The 17,023-nt window shown below is 36.5% G+C and overlaps 1 protein-coding gene across 3 annotated transcripts; it reads left to right on the top strand.

Annotated features, from left to right (window-relative positions):
* The first annotated feature begins 1,044 nt into the window (after positions 1-1,044).
* On the top strand, positions 1,045-15,391 carry LOC132626987 (uncharacterized). Of its 3 annotated transcripts, none has more exons than XM_060342024.1 (13): positions 1,045-1,569; positions 4,763-4,840; positions 7,649-7,806; positions 8,518-8,593; positions 9,218-9,285; positions 10,461-10,716; positions 10,970-11,071; positions 11,190-11,296; positions 11,433-11,486; positions 11,592-11,675; positions 11,836-11,999; positions 13,136-13,285; positions 14,969-15,391. In XM_060342024.1, exons 1-12 carry the CDS (start codon positions 1,266-1,268, stop codon positions 13,281-13,283), a joined length of 1,599 nt encoding a protein of 532 aa, XP_060198007.1. In that variant the 5' UTR covers positions 1,045-1,265; the 3' UTR covers positions 13,284-13,285; positions 14,969-15,391. The 3 variants fall into 3 exon arrangements, with proteins under 3 accessions (XP_060198007.1, XP_060198005.1, XP_060198006.1); XM_060342022.1 differs by having other exon boundaries at positions 10,967-11,071; XM_060342023.1 differs by lacking the exon at positions 14,969-15,391 and adding an exon at positions 13,765-14,927 and having other exon boundaries at positions 10,967-11,071.
* The last annotated feature ends 1,632 nt before the right edge of the window (positions 15,392-17,023 follow it).

The raw sequence follows: 17,023 nt of genomic DNA, 5'->3' as shown, positions 1-17,023 counted from the left end.
TAATAAAAAAAAACGTGACACATTCGAAATAAAGTTAAGCATTAATTTAAAACTAAGACGAAACCCTAAAAGATAAATAACTTAAAGCTAGTGACTACAAGTCTTCAAATAAAAAAGGACTTCGAGCACTTTTCAACCACTAAAACGACAATCCAAAGTATTGCATATTCTTGATGTGTTGAGCCTATTTTATTAATTGTACAAATATAACTAGAGTTCTATATAAAATATGAAGTTCCGGAATCTCAAAGCATGATTAATATACGGCTAAACTATGTAAAAAAGATAAACTACGTAAAGAGGAGTGAAAATGTGATGTTATTGAAAATGACGGAATCCTATAGCGCAGTATTTTACTGCGTTATAGGTGAGAGAAACTTTTGTATAGCGCAGTAAAATACTGCGTTATAGCACTTAACGGCTCCGTCTCCGTGAAGTGCTATAGTGCAGTATTTTACTGCGCTAAAGGTACTTTGATAACTTTTTTTTTATTGGGATATTTTGGTTCAAAATGATTTTTTTGGGGCATTTTGGTTCTGGACTCCCAAAAGAGACCTTACGTAAAACACAAAGTACAGTGGTGCAAATTTATAGAGAAAATGATAAATTAGTCCCTTATATTTGGGGTAGGTTCAAAATAGTCCCTAAAGGCCTTTAAGTTTGTCAAAAGTGAGCACTTTTGGTCTCCGACAAATGTTAAACATTTTTTGTCTGTTAGATTTTATGAAAACTGGGGCGAAAAAGATTAAATCATAAACACAAGAAATTACACATAAAAAAGTTATATCAAATTCTAGAAATAAAGCAAAAACAATAGACTGCAAAAGATATACCTCAAAATATGAGTTCCCCTTGAATCCTTCTTTGCCAAGATTCCCGTTAAATCTAATAGACCGAATTTGTTAAATATTTGACGAAGACCAAAAGCACTCACTTTTGGCAAACTTAAAGGACCAAAACTGCTCAGAGCATATTTTAGGGACTATTTTGAACCTACCCAAACATAAAGGACCATTTTTGTCATTTTCTCCAAATTTATACAAAAACAATTTTTTCTCCATCAGAAACATGGTGAAACTGGGGATGAAACTGTCACTGGGTTCCAAAGATCTCAAATTCTCACTCTCCATCACCAAAAACCATCACTAAACTTGCACAAATCTCATTTTCCATCATCACAAAATTCGAGAATCCATTCTTGAATTCCCAAAACATCTCAACCCTTTTAATCTTTTCAACAAATTCCCATTTTTGTCTTCCAAAAAATGTCATCATTAGTCCCTAATAAACAACCTTCACGTGGTTTCTCATTCTTTAACATCACCGGTACAGCCAGTGTTAAAAGATCCAATGTAACGGATCTAGAACAACCCCAAGTGAAGCTTGAACCAGATAAACAAGTGTATAGACCGGGTGATCCGGTAACCATTACTGTTGAAATCAAGAACCCAACTAAATCTTGTTCTTTGCTCATTGAAAAACTTAGTTTTGAGATAAAAGGGATTGAGAAATTGGATACTCAATGGTTCTCTACTCCTAAACCTTCACCTGATTCTAAGCAACGAAGAGGTTTGTCTTTCTTTAATTTAATTATATGTTTTCTTTTGTTTATTTTCAATGCACATTTAGATGTGTCTTTCTGTATTTTATTGTCTTAGTTTGACCAAAGTTGACAGTCCCAATTTATGTGGCACCGTTCGACTTGCCACAAAGAGAAATAAAGAAATGTCTACTGGGAGAAAATATTTACATGCTTTAGCCCATATTTTGAGTTTGTTTCCTTGTTTAGCCCATATTTGTGTATAAACACCTTTTATACAAGGTTGATACATTATGTATAAGGCTTTCCCCCAGGTAGAATGTTGGTATTAACTGAAAATATGGCTGCGTGGCGTAATATTTTATGTTGGGCTGTATGTGTTTGAAAATTTCCCTTTTTTTTTTTAATCTGATTTTTATTGTCTTAGTTTGGCCAAAGTTGACATACTCTCTCCATCAGTGGCGGACCCATGTACAATTTTTGGGTGCTCCAGCACCCATTAAATTCAGTCAGGGAGTGTATGGCTGTATAGAAAATATAAAGGAACCAGATATAAATAGTTAATAGAGCACCCCCGAACTCAAAATTCCTGGGTCCAGCACCCCCGAACTCAAAATTCCTGGGTCCAGCACCCCCGAACTCAAAATCCTGGGTCCGCCATTGCTCTCCATCCCAATTTATGTGGCACTGTTTGACTTGGCACGAAGTTTAAGAAAGAAAGGAAGACTTTTGAAATATGTGTTTTAAAACAAACCGTAGATATTTGTGTGGTTATAAATCATTTCATAAGGTTAAAAGGGGAATTTTGTAGTTAAGTTGTTTCTAATAATAGATTTAACTTATATGTTTTCTTTTGGTATTTATACAGAATTTTCTTGTTTTCAATGCACATTTAGCTGTGTCTTCAGTTTGACCAAAGTTGACATACTCATTAAGAGAAGAGTTGATAATGTTACTCAATTGCCAGGTTGGAGTTCTTCCTTTCTAAAAGGATAGTTCAACATGGAATCAGGTGGTAGAAAGGGTCGATAAAAGGCTTGTAGGTCGGTAGGTGAGTACTTGTTAAAAGGTAAAAAGGAAGTACTAATCAAGAGTGGAGTAGCATTCCCACCTACTTCACGTCCTTATTAAAAGCTTCGGCTAGCGTGATAGGCAAGATAGAAAGACTAAGAAATATACAGAGTTACCTGGTACCTGTTGCTGGTGGAAGGTGGCAGGTACCCGTGGTATCAGTCGAGGTGCGCGCAAGCTGACCCGGACTCCGCGGTTATAAAATAAGGATTAAGAAATTTCCTCTAGGATAAAGTTGATGGAGCAAGGAGACATCACCTAGTTAGTTGGATAACTGTTACGTCTCCAAAGAAGTGGGGAGGGGGGATTGGGGTAAGAGGACTTTTGGTCTTTAATAAAGAATTGCAAGGGAAGTTGCTTTGGAGATTTGGAATAGAGGTGCAGTCAGCCACTCACTATGGAGAGATGTAATAGTGGAAAAGTATAGAACCTTGGAAAACGGGTCGGAGAACTAGAAACATCAATATTCTTTTTGGGTGTGTGCTTTGGAGAAACATTATGAAGGGGTTGGAGGATTTTGGTGGTGAATATAACTTTTAGGTGTCGTTTGGTTGCCTGTTAGGAAGGGAATATTCATGTATTAAAACTAGCATAGTTAATATTATGTTTGGTACAATTTTCGTGCATGATATAAAATTCAGCACAACAAGTATGATGTTTGGTTATCATTTTACAATCTCACATAACTAAAATATGTAAGTTATAAGTCAAATTATGTATAACTTTATGCAGGGTAGAAGATGGACAAGAGTAATGTTAGTTTTGGGGGGTAAGAGACAAGAGTAGTGTTAGTTTTTGGGTTCAAAGATAGTGCGGAAAACATATTGAGACTCATATTTCCAAACATCTACTAAGCTTAAAGCCAAAAAGAGATGACAATCCAACAGATTTTGAAATATCATTTTGGTTCTTCAATTCAGAAAGAACCTTCAGGATTGGAATTAGAGGAACCTCCAAATTTTCCTGATATGCTCTACAAACAAACCTAATGGTTAGCGGATAGAGAGAGGTGTGAAAGGAGACTAGCTACTTGGAAACACAATATCTTTCATTTGGTGGCATAGTTGTCCTTGTTAAAAGTGTCCTCGAACCTTTACCAACTTATCTAATGTCTTTGTTCCCAAACCTGTCAGTGTAAAGAAGAAGTTGGACAAGATTAGAAGAGACTTTCTTCGGGATGGTAGCAATCATAGGAGGATCGTTCATCTTGTAAAGGTGGGATGAGATGTTTGATAAAAGAAGGGGTGGGCTTGGGATCAGAAATCTGAAATTCATAATAGTAGTTTACTTATGAAGTGGTTATGGAGATATAGCAAAGAAGAAAGAAGCTTATGGAGAAGGGGAATATGGGGATCATAACCCTCAGTAGTCCAGCCCTGTGAAATCCCTCATGGTTTAGGTTTATGAAAACATATTTGCTGCCTCTGGCCCACTTTTGTAGTTAACACAAAGATTAAAATTGTTAATGGCAGGAATACAAGGTTCTAGCAGGATGCTTGAACGGGTCATACACCTCTAATGATTTTGTATCATGATCGTTTTAGTTTGAACAACTCCACGGGATCTGTTGTCTCACAGTGCTGGAATGGTAGCAATTGCTGCATTGCTTTTCGAAATAACTGCTTTGACGGGGAAATTCCCAGGGTAACTCTGCTTTTGAATGACCTAGAACAAATTTCACGTAATGAGGATGCTGAGGACTGCATTGTTTGGACAAGGCAGTAGGATGGACACTTCTCTGTTAATTCATGCTACAAGATACTCTTTAGTGTGGGGGATAACTCTACCAATTGGCCATGGAAACAACTAGCTGTTTCATCTATCAACAAGTCCAAATTGTTGCGCTCATGTGTCATCCATTATGTTACAACTACTATTCATAGAATGTATGAGATCTTTAAGATCTTCACCAGCAGATAGGGCACAATCCAAATTTATGAAGGCCTAAAATAATATGCTACATAGGATAGACGGATTTTAGTTTTCCTAATTATCACAAAGCTTCTAATGGACAATAGGCTGACACCATAGATCTTTTAAGGAAAAAAGAGTCTACTTTTGCTCTGCATTTGTTGTTACTAAAGATATATGTTTTTATATCTTGTTATGCTTTACGTGATTCTTTGAGCTTTTATGTTTTTTTTCTTCCAGGTGAGTATGTTTTTATGGATAACTTGACTCCTGCGTTAATATCAAATCAGATTGTCTCCGCCGGTAGCTCCAGAACATGTAAGTTTGACCTTTAGCTGTGCATTATCCTCATGTTTCTTACTCATTCTAATCATATATAATGATATTCACCTAGCTCCTTGTTGTTTCTTTTGATGGATAAACATGCAAAGAGTTTTTGCCTAAACATAGGCAGCAAAGGGTGTCAACACGGTACTATACTAGATAATAAAATTTAGGTTACTTGGTTAAATGATAGCAATAAAAAGGAATGTTATACTTTGTATTGATAGTCAATGTTTGATTCCTGAACCGGGATTTTTTTTTTTTGTTTTGATGACATGGGAACCCGCAGCCGCTACCCTTGGGTGCGCACAGGGTAAACCCAGCTTCTGTGCAATAGCTTGCAAACCACACAGGAAAATTTAAAATTCAGTAAAGCTTTAAGCCTTTGGTCGAAGATGATGATAATTTCATTGAGTTTTGTAGTTTGATTTGAGTGATGAAGCCAGTTGTGGTTAGAAGGACTTTACTTGGAATCGTGTCCGAAGCCCTACAATGTAGTAGGGAAATCAAGGGAAATGTGTAGGAAGAGACATATTTTAGCAAAACTGGAAATTCTTGAAAAGAACATGAAAAGTGTTGAGACTATAGTTTAGTAAATAAAAGTGTGCTTTCTCTAAGAACTTAAGCTCTTAGATGAGACGGTCACACGCTTTAACACGGTCTCAGAGCGGGCTGAGGTCCTGTGTTCGAGTCTCATCGCCACCATCATCAAAAAGAAGAGACTATCTTTGTACTCTATTTGCTTGTAATATGCTGATTTATGAAATAAAATGCCATGAGTCTCAATGAGATGGATATCTACAGCCAAAGAAAAAAGTTTAATCTATAAGTCATCACGACATAACGTATAACTCAGTAGGACGAAAAGATTCAGAAATAACGTGGGAGCCTCTAAGAGTATCAAATACATCATGAAAATCCTTTGGACGCAGCATGGATAACTGAAAAGTAAATGACCATAGATGCGACCACTGAGATGCAAGTGGGGCTCAGGTTGGAACTGGAGGAGAAGATGCGGGTAGTCAGGCGGGGTCTTCAAGTGGAAGGTCTTCAAGTGGAATCTCACCACCTATTATCATAAAGAATTTCCAAGTAGTTGTCCCATGAAAAATAAACAGGCCCATATGTGTGGCTATGTTGCTCGGACTCTTAGAAATGTCGATGGGCGCGTGTGAGGTTCTCCAAAAGTACTGCATTTTTGGAGAATCCGACACGGGTGCGGCAACATTTTTGGTGAGTCCGAGCAACGTAGATGTGTGGGGACGTGTTGTTGACATAATTAAGTTTGTGTTATCTCTAACCGCTTAAGCTTTATGATGAGGCGGTTACACAATTTTAACAAGAGGTATCAGGTACTTAGTGAATTAGACGAGGTGCCTGCAAGTAGTTCGGACACCAGAGGTGTTTTGCAGACCAATCCAGTAGCTTACAGAAGCTGAAAATGAAGTTTTAGCTCTTTTTTACTTTTGGTGTAAAGGGATGTACCTTGTGGATCATGTCTCGATTTTTGATGTTTCAGATTCCTTGTAAGAAGAGAAGGATCAGGAGTGCTGTTAGGCACTTATTATGGGTGGCTCCCAGTTTTTAAGTGGAGTCAATCTTATATTTGTATAAAAAATGTTACCATATTCAAAAATACGGAATGGGAGTTGAGGATATACCAAAATTATTCCTTGAAGTTTTGTGCCATTTGTACAAAACTTGGTTAATTAACTTAGAATTTTCATGGCATTAAATACATGTTTTTACTTGCACTTTTAGTATGCAAAATGATGTTGTCCTGATGCCGACTACTTGGGGGTTAGGTTACTTAGATTCACAGGTTAAACCTGTTCTGCAAAAAGAAGTGGATTGACGGAGGATGGTTCATGCTAGGGGTGGGCATGGTACGGTATTTGAAACTTCGGTTCGGTAATTTCGGTTTTCGGTTTCTAAAAATACTATACCATTACCATACCAAAATAATTCGGTATTTCTAAGTTCGGTTTCAGTATTTTTCGGTACGGTAATTCGGTAACCATAGTTTGTTTGACTTCAACTCACATATATACTCATTTAATAAAGAATTATGACTTCGACTTTCAAGGAACATCTCAATTATATTAAACTAACACCTTACACATGTAGATATATTCAAAAGAAAGTACAAGCAATTTTCTTCGTTATTCAATTACACAAAAATGACATTTGAATAACGATAGAGTAGTCGAAGTTACAAATTCTAAACAACATTAGCCAAAATTAAGCATAATCCTTAGTCCTGTACAATTTTACACCAAAAATTTCATTCAGTGACATCCAAAATATAATATAATATATTAAATTTTACAACTATTAAATATAATATATATGGATTGTATATGTGGTACAAACTTCGGTACGGTATACGGTATCTCGGTATTCTTTTTATAAATACCGAATACCGTACCGAATATCAAATAATTTTAAAATGCATACCAAATACCATACCAAATACCGTAATATCGAAATCGCGGTTTCGGTTTCGGTATGGTATTCGGTATATACCGTACCATGCCCACCCCTAGTCCATGCCTCATTTGCTGGGGCTAAACGTAGCTGTTTTATAGTTGATAATTAATATGCTTGCAGCTTGTATGTATGCACAGCCCATATTATTTTTATTTGTAAAAGAAAATATTTAGTGATCTGAGATTTATGTTCATTGAGACGGCAGACCCCAAGCAAAGTGTTCAGCATTACAAATGCTCTGGACAGTACTGCTTTAAAGGTATTCAATTTGTTTTGACATGAATAAAGGAAGGATCTATTGTTATTTTGCAGTTATGGTGCGAACAATTCTACCAAGCACCATACCACCATCATACAGGGGTGCAACTATTCGTTACCTTTACTATGTTAGAAGTATTTTATCTGGACAATACTTGATAATGGAAAATGGTCACTTCCGCGAAGAGTCTATACGAGATCTTGCGGAGCTGGTTAGTTCCATGCTATTCTCCTCATCATTCATTTATCCTTATCATCTTCATTTGATTTGATTCATATTTTGGCAGCTTCAAAACTTACCCTGCTTCTTTTGCGACATGCTCTTGTAATTGCATGTCTGACTTTTCTGCATCGTTCTCAACATCCAGAGTGCTATTTGGTCATGTGCTAAATTGTTTTACCATTTCTGACATTTCCGATAGCCATACTATTCTACTAATCAGCAACTTGTCAATCTTGGATTTATTAAGAATGCAACTATGTTACTGTGTGTTTGATGGTCATTGTGCATTTTATTCAGTCTCTTTTACCTTCGGTAATTAAGAATGGAATTAAGAGAAGGTGTTCATACCTTTGAGTTTCTCTTTCATTGGTATGCAAATCAATGACTAGAAAATTCCTATTCCATTGCGAAAAAAGAAAGGAAGACCACTGCCCAACTGAATTACAAATAATACATATAATCATTTAAATTGATTCCTTACTATGTATCCCTTGCCAAAACTATAAAGAGAAAAACACTACGGCTCCCACCTTTTTCTCTAATTATTCTTTTTCGGAGAAAAAAGAGGGATTCGATAAATCTATATCCCTCTTGCGAAAGATGCTAAGGCTTGAGGTTTTAGTATTAGTACAAATGGGCATAAGGGTTTTTTTTTTCCTGCTTTTGGATTCTAATATTTCCTGTATCACTATCCATGCAGGAAACGAGAGTACCACTTCAATTATGGGTAACTCAGAAGAGTAATGGCCTGCAAAGTGAAGAAGGTCGCAGTAGTGGTACTATTTTCTTGTTTTAAACCCTTAAACTCATTCCAATTCTCTGGTTCATGATTTAGCTGTTGAATTTTGCATGAATTCAAGTTTAAAATCATGATGTGGTCGTTGTTTCTTCGCAAGATATGTTCTGTAACATGGGAATACTGGAGGTGGTGGCCAAGATAGTTACATGAAAACAAAGTTGGAAAATTTGGTTCTTTGAGGAACCTCAATATACCAATATATTCTTGCACACATGGTTACCACATTATATTGAAGTTTTAAAATCCTATTATACTTGTTGTATTATATGATACTTTTTAGAAATCTTTTGATCTGGCGGAACTTTCTTTTCCCCTGACCAGTCAGAGTTCTACGGTGGTGACAAGTCAAATGATGTACAACTACGATTACTTTGCATTACCTAATATGATATGCTGAACTAATCACTTTTAAATGGCTTACTTTGCATTACCTAATATGATATGCTGAACTAATCACTTTTAAATGGCTATGTATATGTTTTTTGTTCTGTTCTTTCTTGGCTTCTCAGTTCTGAAAATTCCACCCTAATTATGTTTTTCCGAAATACTTATTTTTACTTTAATCAGTGGCATGATCACATTGTGCTTTTCGATTTAACAGGGATTGTTCCTGCTTCAACTCTGCCTTTGGATGTTTACTGGAAAGAGATGGATGCAGATTCTGACTGGGTAAACCACGCCGTTGCCAGTTTTACTTATTATTCAGTATGCTTCTTGTGATAAAAGAAAGAATCATCGACTGTATTAAGATTCACTAGAATCTGAAAGAATAAAAGCGACGACTCCATCCCAAACTAATAGAAGATAATATTCTAGTGAATATTACAACGACAGCAACAACTCCATCCCAAACTGTTTCCAAGGAATACTAGACCTGAATCTTTTTAATCCTTGACAACTAAACTTGAAAAGCCTAATGTCCCTTCCCACACCATTGCTTGCCAACCTAAGGCGAATGTTTACTTTCAGTGTAACTTTCCAACTCCAAATGTTGAAGACCAAAATACCCTTCTATTTTCCTAAGGCAATGAGGCTTGTGAGTGAAGAAGAGGATTTTTCAATTCTTCTCCTTTTCTTTATCTATAAATAATAAAATATGATTCTTATTAAAATTGATTAATAATACAGAGCAGAGGACCGCGTCACGCTAGAATAAATAAATTACTGTATGGAGCTGTCCAGTATTGTTATTTGACTGTGAGCTTTTATCAAATTTTCCTGCACTGTCTAAACGTCAACCAAATTGTCTGGACTAGATCCCCTCGATGCCATGGGCCCTCTAGAAATGATATCAAAATGTTTGTGACCATGAGAATTCAAACAAAGACTTGATTTTTTCATCATAAATGTCCCAAAATAGTAGTCAACAAATCTCTAGAAGTAGAACTACTTACCTTTTGTTAGCCATCATCATTTAGGAATGGAGCAAGGTCTGATCTGACAGCAAGAAATGTAAGAAGAGAGATGAAAGATTGTACCCATCATGTTTGTGGACTTTCAATTTCCTGGAGAGTTCGGGATCTTGATATCCTTGTATGACATGGATTTATACTAGGAAGAACAGATAGGAGAATCTATCTTCTTCAACTTTGTACTTGCCAAGAGAAACAATGTCAAGATTCTAGACTAGCAGATCCCTCTTTAATTTCTTCAACTTTGTCTATTCCCTCCCTTTATTTTTCTTCTGCGACTTCTTGTTATCTGTTTCTTTTTCCCTGGTAGGATTGGTTATGCCAATGCAGTAACTATTAGTTATTGTAGAATAATGAAAACGATGATGACAACAGTGAGCTTACCTGGAGAGAACATGTTTAGTTGTTGACACGATTTTTTGTGTTATGCAGGCTAAAATAAATGAAACTTTTGATGGTGTGGAGGAAGGATATGAGAGTTCAAGGGATGAAGTTTCATCGGTTTCCTCCTATAATCCCATGAAAGATAATTTACACCGAACATTTGGAAGTTCATTATCCTTGCGGTCTTCCTTGGCAAGGTCTTCAAGCAAAGATCTTCCATATCTTGAAGGACGGTCAAGCATATCTTCACAAATGGCACTTCCACAGATAGCTGTAGCTGATATCTTGTATGATTCTAATGGGGGTAAGACGAACACAAACGTGTCTACATACATATGATGCGGCATTATCATTGAAATAGTTTCAGAGAATAATACTAGTCTCAGAAAACTTATCTGTTTTCATGGTTCAATGGATTAACGTTTCGACTAGACAGGCTTTCGTTGCTTCTCTGCTCTCTCTTCTCCAGTGAAAATGTTACAGTGCCTCTTAATCAAGCCACTTTTATTTTATACTAACCAAACAAGAGCTGAGGGTTTATTTTATCCTTCCAGCAGATGGTTTGTCCCCAAGTCAACAGCTGAAAAGTACGAAGTCCTCTTCCAAATATGATGATTCGACAGCACCTTCTGTCTCAGGCATGGGTGAATCTGGAGCATGTAAATCAAGCTTGCACTTCTATATATCTAATTAGTATTTGTTCCCTCCATATATTCCAACTGATGATTTGTTAACAAAAGATCCTTCATGATAATCGGTCGCCAACATTTTCTGCAGCAGAAGGGTTTATTCGAGGGAGATCTTACAATATCAGACTGGATGACCAAGTGCTTCTAAGATTTTCTCCGAAAAATTCCGAGTCGACGTATTACTTCAGTGATATGGTAATTGTATTATTCAGTGTATTGACCCTTCCATATTAGTGTTATTACCAATGCCTATTTTCACCTGACTGAACTTATACCTTCAATTTTTTATTTTTTTTTGGATGACAACCTTCAATTTATATTTTGGTGACAGATAGGTGGAACCCTGACCTTTTTTCATGAAGAGGGTTCTAGAAGATGCCTTGAGGTAGTCCTATATATCAAAATTCATGTTTGTAATAAGCCTTAGACATGTGGTTTATTTATTAATTTATGCTTTCTGGAGTTTACTGGTCCTTTTGTTGCCTTCTAGCTTTCAATAACACTGGAGATGACCGAGACTATAAGCCGACGCTTTGTACATCCTTCAAGGAGACATGCTCCTTCTATTACTAAGGTATTCTTTAAGTGATACCAGTATTATACCTGTTGATGATTCTTCACAACTCTTTGAATTTGACAAAGCAAAAGTGTTTTGAAGGATTTTCTTATAAGAGGAAAAACACTTGAGCCTCTTTATTTGGTGATTAGTCACCAAGGTGTTTTGAATTATTCAGGTTCACAGTGATCATCACGAGGTGGTTGCTGATTTAATTCAGACAAGCTTCCTTTTTTCTATTCCGATGGACGGACCTATGTCTTTTTCCACCCATTATGTCTCCGTACAATGGGCTCTTCGATTTGAATTCTTTACCACTCCCAAGAATGTTGACTGGTCAAGGTATGTCTTTGCTCATGTCACAAGAATGTTTTTCTGGGTGATTGCTTAATTCATTGATCAAAGACTTTGGAGGAGTTTTCTTTAAGAGAGTGCAAAAAAAGAGTAAAGCACATTACAGGGAAAGTATCATACAAAAGAGGCTTGCAGACTAACTAAAAAGCTGGGAAAGATCTCCCGCAATCAAACTGGTCTAGAAGTACATCAGCTACTACAATGGCTTCTTTATTTCCACCAAACACGAGGGATTTAAGAAATTTTGACAGTGATTTTGTGCTTTCGGTTCAACCTTTTATTTCTCACGCCTAAGAATCCACAAACAATACATAAGCTGTTGAAGAGAACTGCAGACAATTAATTACGTACTAGTGATCTCCATTTTTGTCCAGGCATATCATCAAGAAGCTAAGGGCTCAACTGTACATGGCATAACCCTTCGGAATAAACATATGCCAAATTCACTAGGACACTTACATGGAGAAGATGATTCTATCACTTCTTTGTTCCAACTTAAGTGGCACTGACCGGCCAATCTTTTACCTCTGTTCTTAATATCATTTGGGGTAATGCTTCATGAATGACTACCCTAATAGAAAGATGATCATGATGAATTATGATGCTCTCCATCTAATCACAATTGTCGTAGGATACTCTGCATTGCTATGATGAGTCTTAAGATAGAAACCTTTAACTAGAAATACTCTCTCGTTATCAGTATCTAATTTTTCCTGTTAGTACCACTTCCATCAAAGTGGATAATCAAAAAACACCTTGAGATTCGTCATGATTAAACTTCCAATCTGTATTTCAGTGTGGGAACTCTCTTGACACAGTTATTTCTAGTGAATCGTCAAAGGTTGAAGCATGCCCTTGGTTTGCTTCACGTGGATATAATTGATTCAATTGTAAAGAAAATATGGTAATGAAAGGAACTTTATGTTCTGATCAAATTTCACCATAGTTGTAATCTTGATGCTCTCTTCTCCCCTTAATCGTTTGGCATGTCCTGATGCATACGTGCAATGCCTATCTGATTCTGTTTGTAGATTTGCCTTTTGGTATTTGTTCCTCGAATTGACTAGATTCACAAAATTTATTCCCTCTTTGTTTCTGAAAGTACTTCATGCATGATGTATCAGATATGAGCATCCTCTTTTGGTAGAGGGTAGAGAGAAATGTGAGTGGGTACTTCCAATAACTGTGCATGCACCTCCAGGAGGAGCTGCTGCAGCTCAGACAAGAAATGACAGGTCATTCTCTTTGGAACCCCTATGGGTCCATACATAAAGGTAAATGGAGCTTTCATCTTTTAATCTAGCTGTTTTAACTTCCGATTGATGTATGTACTTTGTGAGATGTTTGTTCTAGGTTTCTCTTTTCCATTCTCTGATGTATGCATTGACTCATATTCACCTGTAAAGAAAAAGTTCTAGTTGTTTTACAACTTTAAGATATGATCTAGACATAGTCAAGGTCTTTGGTGCCAACATTATAACTGTTCCGATGGTGCGATGAATGCACCATTATCTTTTATTATTGTGTTCACACTTTCTTTGTGCATTTTACCTCGAGGTCACGGGTTCAAGCCGTAGAAACAGCCTCTTGCAAAAATGCAAGGTAAGGTTGCGTACAATAGACCTTAGTGGTCCGGCCTCTCCCCGGACCCCATGCATAGCGGGAGCTTAGTGCAATGGGTGATGAAATTTCTTTGTGCATTTTACACTTATATATAGGCCAGGGAGCTTAGTGCATTGGGTCTATTATACAGGGAGATGGGGATATCGACGACGATGTTTCACATCGTATTGGTGCGGGGGATGAAATGGAGGCTCGCCTGCGGAGTGTTGTGTGATAAGAAAGTGCCACCAAAACTTAAAGGCAAGTTCTACAAAGTGGTGGTTAGACCGACCCTATTGTACGGGGCGGAGTGTTGGCCAGTCAAAAAATTTCACGTCCAGAAGATGAAAGTCGCGGAAATGCGAATGCTGCGGTGGATGTGTGGGCACACTAGGAGGGATAGAATTAGGAATGAAGATATCCGAGACAAGGTGGGAGTGGCATCGGTGGAAGACAAGATGCGGGAAGCGAGACTGAGATGGTTTGGGCATGTGAAGAGGAGAGACACAGATGCCCCAGTGCGGACGTGTGAGAGGTTGGCTATGGACGGTTTCAGGAGAGGCAAAGGGAGGCCAAAGAAGTATTAGGGAGAGGTGATTAGACAGGATATGGCACAGTTTCAGCTCACCGAGGACATGACCTTAGATAGGAGGTTGTGGAGAACTCAGATTAGGATAGAAGGCTAGGTGGCCAATCCTTTCACCTTACTAGTTGTAGTTTTGCTCATTTGATTTTTGCATTTGATTGCTGCTTATATTTGTTGGGCCGTTGTACTTTGGTGGCCTTAGTTATCTATAGTAGTAATGCTCCTTTCTTTCGGACTGTTCTAACATGACTTTCTCTCTTTTGTTATTCCTTGATTTCATATTGGTTTTCGATATGCTTGATCCTATCTAACCTTTTGTCTTGTTTTTCCTTTCTTGTTCTCCTCTCTTGAGCCGAGGGTCTTTCGGAAACAGCCGCCCTACCTTTCAAGGTGGGGGTTAGGTCTGCGTACACTCTACCCTCTCCAGACCCCACATGGTGGGATTATACTGGGCTTGTTGTTGTTGTATATAGGCCAGTGCATTTGAATCAAGTGAGAAATACACGATATGAATAAGTTCTCTCCATTTTCTCCCGTCTCTCCTCCAATATTAACAATTTAACATATCTCATACTAGGTTAGAGGGGGCTAATGTTAGACTACAGTTGAACTAATGAAGAATGCATTGTTTTGGCTGATCTCATTAGAGAAAGGGACGTTATATTATATCTGGAGATGTGGGATTCACTTGATTAACTTTAGCCATATTTTGGGTCATATCTTCTAAAAACAAATAATGTTAAAACGCTTTTCCCTTCGAGTCTTGTAGGTATACACATTGCGAGAAGTTAAAATGCACGGCTCCCTTACTGTTGAGATATCTCACTGTACTGAGCTAGAAATCAACTTGGAGCTGGCCTGCCAGGTTCTGATTTCAGAAAGGATGAGTAGTAACTGTGTTTCAATATTATTGTATTTTAGCCATCAGTCGATATTTTTCGCCGTTCCAATCTTTGGCGTTTGGTCATGTTATCCTTTATATCATTTTTTATATGATTAGAAATATATTTTGCCTTTTGTTATAGAGAACATTTTGTTTCGGGGATCATTACGTTGAATTTTCATTATGTATATGATTAGAAACGTCTAGTGAGTGAGGTATGATAATATTAGAACTACGATAACAAATTGTTATGGCAAACAGTACAATTAAATTTTTCATTCATGGATTAGCATGTGATGTTTCAAAATCTCTCTTGTGTAGCCACTCTATTGTTCTAACCAAGAATTCTATACTTGGGATAGGAAGATAACTTCTTTCAAAATTTCCTTGGCTAGTTGGCTTCTAGCTAGAAGTTATCACTAAGTTCTTTTTCCTTCTAGGAAACTCAAATCTTGAGAGAACTCGAGTTACACAGAAACTCTTATGTGTGTGTCTGTGTGTGTGTTTTTTTAATTGATAAGGAGTTTCCATGGAAACGACTAATTCATTTTGCTTTCTTGTTTCCTACATGCAAATGGAGCAAAATGGTTTGGTTGAATTGAAGATACCAAACTGCGCAAATCAGATTGTGAATATCACAATTTTGCAGGAACATTTTTATTAAATTGAATCAACTTTATTGGAACGAACAGCTAGAACAAACATCTCACGAAGAGTCGTTTTAATAGAAGTATATATATATATATATATATATATATATATATATATATATATATATACTAGTTATCTGAGGCCCGTGCTAAGTCCGGGCTCAAACTCAAGATATAAAAGTAGATATTTTAATTAAAGAAATATAATAATCTATACATAGTTAATGAACTTTTAAGACAAATACATAATTTAACTTGTACAGCTGATGGAGCTACTCCTCTCTTAATTAGGGATTAGGGGTTCGAACATGGATATGAAAAAAATCTTTGGAGGAAGCGCTCCCCCCGAATAGGCGCGATACAGTGCGAATTATCTGGATTAATTGGACTCAAATGCAGGTATCGAGCACCAACCAGAAAACCAAAGAACATGAAAAATGAGGTAGGAGGTTCGATAGCTTTTCAAAAGTAGACCTTAAAAACAAAAAACAAAAAAAATGACTTAAATAAATGAGATTAGGACCTAAAAGTAAATAATTAAAAAGTTTTAAAAAAATTTGGAAATTATTGTGAGGACTACAAAAGTCTTCAGGTTCGATAGCTTTTGAAAATTAGATCTTAAAAATAAAAAACAAAAAAATTGACTTAAATAAATAAAATTAGGACCTAAAGTAATTAATTAAAAAGTTTTAAAAAAAACTGGGAAATTATTGTGAGGACTATAAAAGTCCACACATTTGCTCTTATATATAATAGTAATATATAGAAAATCTTTATTGTCGAGCCTGTATATAAATATTAATAGAGCAGCGACTCTTTTAGAAACTATAATATTGCAGCTAATAACAGTTGAAATCGCGATGACACTCATAACTTGATTTATTTGAAATGAAATTTGGATGAGATTAGATCCACTTCAACACAATAATTTCGAATGATTCGACGAACTTCTATTAAAACGATTTTATATTTTCCAAGACTTCATAATTTTCTTTATGGACAGCAAAAAACATTATAATTGCCTTCTAATTCCTTCTCATATCTAGAGAGGTAAGAACTGTAGAGAAATATAACAGAAGAAAAAGTAAATCGAGGAGACCTTCTGCTAGCCCAAGATCGTTAACTAAGATTGGAAGATTCAACTAAAGAAGAGAAAGCTTTGGAAAGGAGAAAGAAAATTTTAGATAGGAGAACTTAGTTATGGAAGAAAGGTTTTCTTGAATTACTTGAAGTACTTACAATTGGGTTGATTACAAATGACTAAGGTCCCCCTATTTATAGTTGTGTATAG

Source organism: Lycium barbarum, chromosome 2 (assembly GCF_019175385.1).
Source record: "Lycium barbarum isolate Lr01 chromosome 2, ASM1917538v2, whole genome shotgun sequence".
In the NCBI taxonomy this organism is placed as follows: domain Eukaryota; kingdom Viridiplantae; phylum Streptophyta; class Magnoliopsida; order Solanales; family Solanaceae; genus Lycium; species Lycium barbarum.
The sequence above is the reverse complement of the archived record's forward strand: the minus strand, read 5'-3'. Positions and strand labels throughout refer to the sequence as shown.

Excerpts from the sequence above, each read along its gene's own strand:
- LOC132626987 (XM_060342022.1), top strand. The coding sequence starts at position 1,266 with ATGTCATCATTAGTCCCTAATAAACAACCTTCACGTGGTTTCTCATTC. Across the intron at positions 4,841-7,648 it reads CGCCGGTAGCTCCAGAACAT|TTATGGTGCGAACAATTCTA; the intron begins GTAAGTTTGACC and ends GTTATTTTGCAG. Across the intron at positions 7,807-8,517 it reads TACGAGATCTTGCGGAGCTG|GAAACGAGAGTACCACTTCA; the intron begins GTTAGTTCCATG and ends CTATCCATGCAG.